Below are 8,264 nucleotides of genomic sequence, written 5' to 3'. Positions count from 1 at the left end.
AACAGATCGCCAGCAATTGCTTCATCAGAAATCGCCATCCTACCTCCTGCGAAAAGGAATTACCCTGCTATGTATAATCAAGGCAGCGCAAAAAGTTGTTTTGCACAAGCATTTGTATAGCCAATTAGACGGATGAAATTTACGTACACTTAATAATGTTACACAAAACAGCCTTCAGACTTTCCCTATTAATTTCATCTTTTGAATTATGAACATATTTACATCATATGGGTTTTTTCATTGTAAGGCTTTCTTTTTTAGTTGATTTTCACCTAGCAAGACTTATCGTAGATGGCGTAATAAGTCACACCCAGACAACGTCGGGTTATACTGCTAGTTGAAGATAAAGTCTTCATCTGTATTTAATGAAAATATGTTTATTAAGAGATATGAAGAAAATATGCTTGTCAAAAAGTATAATCTACAACTGAATAAGTTACAGCAACTTATACAGACATGTAACAGGTCCCTGCCTAAAATTTGAAAATTTGGTGCATTGTTTCCAGTTTAGAAATCTTCAATAAACATTAAATTTGATAAATATTAAACTGAATGACATCAGCAAAAAACAAATGCAATCAAATGCCATAAATGCAGTTGGGAAATCTTTAGTAAACAAAATAATGAACTTTCCATATCAAGTACTCTTGTCATCAAAATTTTAACCAACAGTTTTCTTTGGACAGAATAGCTAATTGATTGATTAATATCAGCCAAAAAATTGATCGATTAAGTGCTGCAAATGCAGTTGGAAAATCTTTGATAATCATCAACATCATCATCATCATCATCAACTACATTTAATGTCTTTTCCATGCTAACATGGGCTGGGTGGCTTGACAGGAACTGGCAAGACCACGGGTTGCACCAGATTTCATAGTCTGTTTTGGTTTGGTTTCTACAGCTGGATGCCCTTCCTGATACCAACCACTCCACAGAGTGTACTGGATACTTCTTATGTGGTACCGGTACCTACACCAATGCTTTTTTCATGGCACCTTGGTTTTGGGATTTCAGCTGTTGTGGTAGGTGGGTCTTCTTGAGTATAGCAATGTGCCACATATCTCAGTCCTCAACAGACCTTCCAAATTAAGTACTGATAGCAGTAAAAGATTGACCAACAGCTTGCTCTAGACAAAACAGCAGCTGACTGATTGATGCTAGCACTCTCAATCAAATATGAAGAACAGCCACATATACCATCTGTGATAGACAGCCAAATTGTATTAGTCCTGACAAATACAATATTACCCCAAAACTTTCCATATTACATTACTTTTGAAAATCATGAAATCTATTTTTCCATACTTGGCATGGGCCAAGTGAGAGTGTGGTAGGCAGTGTTTTCTACAACCAGATGCCCTTCCTATTTCCAAGTGGAGTATGATAATGGTAATAATGATTACTAATATAGACACAAGGCATGGAATTTGGGGAAGGGTTAGTTGGGTAAATCAACCCCAGTTCTAAATTCAACAGTATATATTCTAATATTGAAATGACATAGAAGATTAGCATGACTCCTGTGCATTTGTGTTTTTTGGGAAGCATTCCATATTTCTTTTTTAAGATCAACTTTGTCTTTCATCCTGACTGATAGAGGCCTCTAGAAAACTACTTATTTTATGGTCCTCCAGAAGGATGAAAGGAGAAGTCAACCTCAATAGGATAAATTTTTTTTATATTTAAATAATATTTATACATAAATTTTATTTTAACTCCTAATAAAAGAATCTTTGGCAATGAAATGAGTACACCACCAACATCTAAGAAAGTAATTGAGTCTCTACCAACAAGAAAAGTAACAGCATCAGAATCAGGTAAGAACAGTAAAACATAATCATAATATAACATAATGATGTTTATTATCATTTTAAAGTTCATTTTTCTACTTTTGTCCGGGTCAAACAGAATTCATTGAGGCAGATTTTCCACCTGTTATATTTTAACAACATATCGACGAAGAGATTTTCTCTCAGACAAAACCCACAGCATTTCAATGGTGTATATTTGTTAAATATGATATATAGATGGCTATGTTAATTTAATGCTGTCTCCATTGCATATGTCAGAACTGATTTTGTTACACTTTATTTGGTAAGTATTGTGGGGTCTGCAGTGGTTAAGCAAATCATTTTTCAGGACTCTACATCAGTGATTTCCAACATGAGACATTTGTCTCAGAGATGGGGGCCTGGGAAAATTGTGATGGTGAGTGAGATCCATCATTTAATCCGAAAGAATCAGTAAATATTTTGTTCAAAATGAAAAGTACCAAGACGTGGCTATGTGATGACGTTGAAAAGAAATACCCTAACACTGTCATTTCAGCAACGGAACTTTTGATTCATTTCTTCACGTCTTATTTGATTGAGTGTAGCTTTAATGCTGTTGATGATTTTCTTTAAGCCAAGAGAAGCAAACTTGAAATTACAAAACTTACAGCTGAAACAAACTTGTCTCTTTGAATCAGTGAAATTTGCCAAAGTCACCAGGCACAAGGTTCTCATTAAAGTGAATCACTTCTTTTTCTAAGTTGATAATGTACTTTTTTTGTACTCAGTGAATTCATTTGTATTAAATAATTGTGACGAAATAATAAAAATAAAGTTGTTGTTTTTTTTCCAACAACTTTATTTAATGTATTCCCCAGTGGGGCATACATTTTTCAGGAAAGTTATAGTGGGCCTCAGGAAAAATAGGTTAGGAAATGCTGCTCTACATATTTGCTCAACCAAATCTCTCAAATCTCACCTACCATCTTAAAAAGAAGATATATTAGACAAGGTGATCTTGGATTACTGCACACTGGAAAAAGACTGAATAGTCATAGTGGGAATGTTTTTGATAAGACTGCATAGTCAGGTCTGACCTGGGGTTAAATTAAAACAACATCACAGAAACATATATATATATATATATATATATATATATATATATATATATATATATATATATATATATATATATATATATATACCCCTGGAAAACATATTTGACTCTCAATAAGCCTCTCAGTCCAGCTTCTTGTAAATAAGTATATCTTTAGGTAGTAGGGTTACTATACTATCTTTAATACCACTATCTTTACCTTGGGTGTCTTTAGCAAAGTTAGCTCTGTTGCAAGCATTTGGACCAGGCCCTTGGTTCACACTACAATCACATTTTTTTCCTGCAGCAGTTTACGAGGTGGTATCAAAAAAGTTCCCGAACTAGTTCTGTAGCATGCCAACAGTTGGCAGCACTCGGTTGCATGTGCGGTGAGAACTAGCAGTGACCTTCATGAGGCAGTATGTCAAGTGACATTGCTGTGCTTACTTTGCAATTTGTGTTTTTGTGATCATGTGTATGCTGTAGTTTGCGACTTTGTTATGGACAGGAAGTTGGAACAAAGTGCCAATGTGAAGTTTTGCGTTAAACTTGGGAAGTCTGCTACAGGGACATTGATCATGTTTTGGCAAGCTTACGGTGATGAGGCAATGGGTCATAAGTAATGTTTTGAGTGGTAAGAGCACTTTTGAAGTCCATAACAAAATCGCAGACTACAGCATACACATGATCACAAAAACACAAAAGTGGAAGAATGTCCTTAGAAGACGATGAACAATCTGGAAGACCTGCCATGAGCATCACCTCCAGAAATGTGGAAAAAATTCATCAGCTTGTTTATGTCTCTCATAAATGGAGGACAATGAAATATGTCTGTCGTATGGATCCATACAAGCAATCCTAAAGTTTGAATTGAACATGCAGTGTGTCTCTGCCAAGTTTGTCCTCCACCTGCTAACCACTGAGCAGAAAGAACATCATGTCGAAGTCTGTCCAGATCTCCATCAGTGTGCCACTGATGACCCATCCTTCATGTTGAGGATTATCACTGATGACAAGAGTTGGGTCTATGGGTATGACCTTGTGACAAAGCAGCAGTTCTCACAATGGAAGAGCAAGAGCATGAAGAATTAGATTCTTCACATTAGCAATGCACCCTGTCACTGAGCTCTCCTCACTTGTGAGTTTCTTGCCAAAAACATTATATCACTTCCACACCCACTGTATTCACCAGATTTAACACCTGTGGACTTCCATCTCTTCCCCAAGATGAAAATGCAGTTCAGAGGTCGCTGTTTTGACACCATTATTGAGATCCAGAGCAAATTGCAGAAGGTCCTCAACTCCCTTACAGAAAACGACTTCCAGGCTGGATTCCAAAAGTGACAAAAATGCTAGGACATGTGTATTGCTGCACAAAGTGACCATTTTGAAGGATATGATGTTAAAATTTAGGTAAAAAAAATATTCACCACAGGAAGCATTTATATGTTAAGTAGCTTTACTATAGACATGATGTGAGGCCTGTTAGCCCTTTTGATACCAACCTGTTTCAGACTACCCCTGATTCTGTGAGGCAAAACTTCCTGTTTTAATGTGATCTAAATTAAACCCTTCCCTCTATATTTCATGTTAATTTATGTTCCAAACACCAGCTTAATAATGAGTTATTTTACTAAAATTTTTCAGTATTTTCAAAATTTATTGAAATAAACAATATATTTCAGCAGAAATGGGTAACAAAAGGGTAAATGGACTATAATTGTTGACTCTTCAGGTACATTGACCACAAATATGGTTTATGTATGTATTTGGTCATCAGTAAGTGTGTTAACCAACTTAGTTAATAAATGAATCAATGAATCCTCACTCTTCATTTATTAAAAAAACATTTGTTCTGTTACCATTTCAGAAGATTCTCTCAAATGTACAATATGTCTTGGTGAGTTTGAGGAAAATAATGAAATAAAGACTTTACCTTGCAACCACCAGTTCCACAGTAGTTGTATCCTACCATGGTTAGAGAAGGTGAGTGTCAACACCATCATCATCATCATCATATTAATGTCTACTTATTCCTTCTTACATGAATCCAGCAGAATTTATTGAGAAGGTTATATTACACGTAGTCTATCAAATGACAAAACAACCTAGACATAGTTACGGGCGTCTTAAGATGATCATGCAACATGTCAAGATGCATCAAGAAACCCATGTATTTTCATGGCTGTCCTAATTTCCACATGCATTAACATGTGTCCTAATACTCTACATGCATTAATATGTATCCTAATATTCTACATGCATTAACACATGCCTTATCTGTTTCCTGACACAATTTTAAATGGCTTCATCTTTCTTTAGGTTAACACATGTCCAATGTGTCGGACAGAATTCCCAACAGACAATCCAGAATATGAAGAATATCGGGCTCACAAGGTAAGTTTTTTTCATATGTGAGTAGTTATTTCTACAATACAGATGTTAGGCTATTTTTTATACAGTAGTGAATGTTCTGGCTATTTATAAATAATCACATTGGTTCTTGATAAAAATTTACTTTCAAATTTTTCTGAATATTTTTCAATTTGAAAAGACAAATGCATAAAAAAAAGGCTGTTTTCCTCAAACATGAAAATCATGAAAGGAAAAAAAAAACTCAAAGTAGATATATATTTTTCAATTTGAAATTATTTAATATTCAGTGAAGAAAAAAGATAAAATTGAATAAAGTGGATATAACATTTATAATGTACATACAAGCATAGAATGGCTCCAGCAGTAATATTTTGTCTCAGACAAACTTCTCAAAGAGACTTGTATTTCTTTGATAAAGTTTCTCTAAGATAAAATATTACAAATAGTGCTATTATAGTTTTGTATGTACATTATGCTTTAACCATCATTCTTTTAATCTAGTGCTGTTACAAGTGTGTATATTGATTTAGATAAAATAGGTGCAGCCATGGCTGTGTGGTTGAGAAGTCTGCTTCCTAATCATCTGACCAAAGCCTTGTGAGTTGGTTTGATAGACAAAAACTGAAAGGTGGCTATTGTATATATGTATGTGTGAATGTATTTGTATATAAGTGTGAGTCTTCTTGTCTTGAAATTGTAAGACAGTTGTGAATGTCATTCTCATACAAGCAGTGTCATTCATTTCCATCTTCTGTGAAAGTATGTCAGGCCATGGGGAAATACTACTCTGCATAGAAACAGGTGAGGGTTGGCAACAGAAGGGGCATCCTACCATAGAAAATCAACCTCAATAAATTCCATCCAATCCATGCAAACATGGAAAAGTGGACATGCTTACATGGATTGGATGGAGTTTATTGAGGTGATGGAGAAGATTCCTTAGCAAGCAACCAGCAAAAATTGAACTGACATCAAAATAATCCATTCAGTAACTACATTCTGAAATAGAATATTGTTTTTAAAATTATAGTCCACTTGGACTACCAGGATGGAGGGAGATACAACTCTGTTTACAATCACTTTTGTGCCCTCACCATCTTGGAGGTACATAAGAAGAAGAAAAAAACAGTTCAGAATTAAGATAATCTGTGTAAGGGATTATTTGACTGGTGAATTGGGAGTCATACACCATGACATCAGCTCCTTGGTTACTAATTTTGTTTTTTCATTTTCTTTCAAGTCTTTCACATCTGTATCACATTTTGCTTAAACAATATAGATGCGTTCTACATTCAGTTGTAGATTAATTCTTGAAAATGATCAACTGAGTGAATAGCAAGTTTGGATATCTTTGATAAACTAGGCAAAATAGTTACTTGTCATATCCTTGCCCCAAATTGATGATATTTTGCTGATATTTTATAACATCACTCTCATGGGAATGATGGAGTAGCATAAGCAGTTTGAGTGCAAGGCTAAAAGTTTTGCTGTTTTTACTAACACTCATTTATGATTTTAGAGATCAAAAGCCACTGGGACTGACTTTGTTATTAATTAGAAACTCTTCTTCAACATTTTGTGGCCTTTGATTGATATAAGAAATCATCATTGTGGAGTTCTTTTAATTTATTTTTTTTCTTTTATGTTCATAGGGATTTGGTATTCTACAATACAACATCCCTATATATTTCTCAGTCACATAACATCTGTAATGCATATAATTCTTCCTCACATGTGACCTAATTATTTCGTCCCAGATCTTCCTTAGTCTGCATCCACCATACTACTATAGATAGCTTTCACCATCAATGCACAGAACTTTTTGATCAATTTTGTATTTCATATCATCAGTTACTGGTCCAAACCCATATCCTCGAACACTGTTGATGAGCATAATGACATTGGTGACGATGATGTGTAATTAATCAATTATTTCAACCTTCCTCCTTCCATTTCTCAAGTAAACCATTTTCTCTTTTCTATTGCAGGCCCGCCAGAAACAAAGAGATTTTGAACTTGATTCTTTACACAATTCTATGTTTGGTTGACTTAAACCCTGTATAAAAGCTTTGTTAAGAAATAAATCAAATATAAAACTCACACTTTTAAGTAGATTTCACTATTTTCCTTGTCTCTTTTTTGTGACTCACAGTGGCTATGAGGTGTACTCAACAGCTAACCACAAGGTTATGAGTTTAAACTTTACAACAGCTGTAGTATAATGTTATTAAGTAAGGCACAACACACTTAAGTTTGTCTAATCTGACATAATAGGCATCACTTTCTGCTTCACAATTAAAAGGGGAAAATGTCCAGCTGTAAAAATAACTGCACCAATAAAATAGTCTCTCAGACTGCTAGAAATAGGTGTAAATCTACCTCAAATCACAACCTATGCTCTTAAAAACAAGTAGTTCACATTGAATATTTAGTACTAGATACATTCTGTGAAGAAATGATGGGATGGTCAGGCTTAGAACATCTTTTATCATTAATCTGGTTGATTAGTGTTCAACTGAAACTAAATAATGACTCAGCTGCACCTACAAAAGCAGATTGGATAATAAGAGAAACCAACAGGCTCAGATTGACACACTATCCCATCATACAATAAAATACTGCATGTCAAAGTGTATAGTCAACTGATATCTGTACACAATGGATTTGTGGTTGCACCAAGTTGGCTTGATCAGGGCTGACCATTCCACCTATTTAACTATGGAAAAATTTTGATGTAAAATAACTGAGGGAGGAAAAGATACTTTCATGTTATTTCTTCTTTAGATATGGCAGTCGTACTTCCTGTATAACTGCTGCAGGATGTTTAACCCTTTAGCATTCAGATTATTCTGTCATATATAATGCTTATTTATTTACATTGTTTTGAATTAATCATGCATTATCTTGTGGCTTGAAGATTTTGATGATGTGATTGTTTAGTTCTAGTATGACATTGTAGGGCAAATATGAGATGTTGGACCTGGTCAGTTTGAACATAAAAGAGGCAGAATATTTTG

At 34.6% G+C, this 8,264-nt stretch overlaps 1 protein-coding gene across 1 annotated transcript in view; it reads left to right on the top strand.

The window, feature by feature from the left end:
• The window catches only part of LOC106881270 (E3 ubiquitin-protein ligase RNF181), a 21,298-nt gene extending 13,949 nt beyond the window's left edge, over positions 1-7,349 (top strand). The window contains exons 4-7 of the mRNA XM_014931595.2: positions 1,732-1,820; positions 4,742-4,857; positions 5,194-5,268; positions 7,236-7,349. Of these exons, the coding sequence (XP_014787081.1) occupies positions 1,732-1,820; positions 4,742-4,857; positions 5,194-5,268; positions 7,236-7,295 (340 nt within the window). The 3' untranslated portion in view covers positions 7,296-7,349. The remainder of the gene's footprint in view (positions 1-1,731; positions 1,821-4,741; positions 4,858-5,193; positions 5,269-7,235) is intronic.
• The last annotated feature ends 915 nt before the right edge of the window (positions 7,350-8,264 follow it).

Source organism: Octopus bimaculoides, chromosome 7 (assembly GCF_001194135.2).
Source record: "Octopus bimaculoides isolate UCB-OBI-ISO-001 chromosome 7, ASM119413v2, whole genome shotgun sequence".
Classification (NCBI taxonomy): Eukaryota; Metazoa; Mollusca; class Cephalopoda; order Octopoda; family Octopodidae; genus Octopus; species Octopus bimaculoides.
This window is presented reverse-complemented; position numbering and strand designations above follow the sequence as displayed.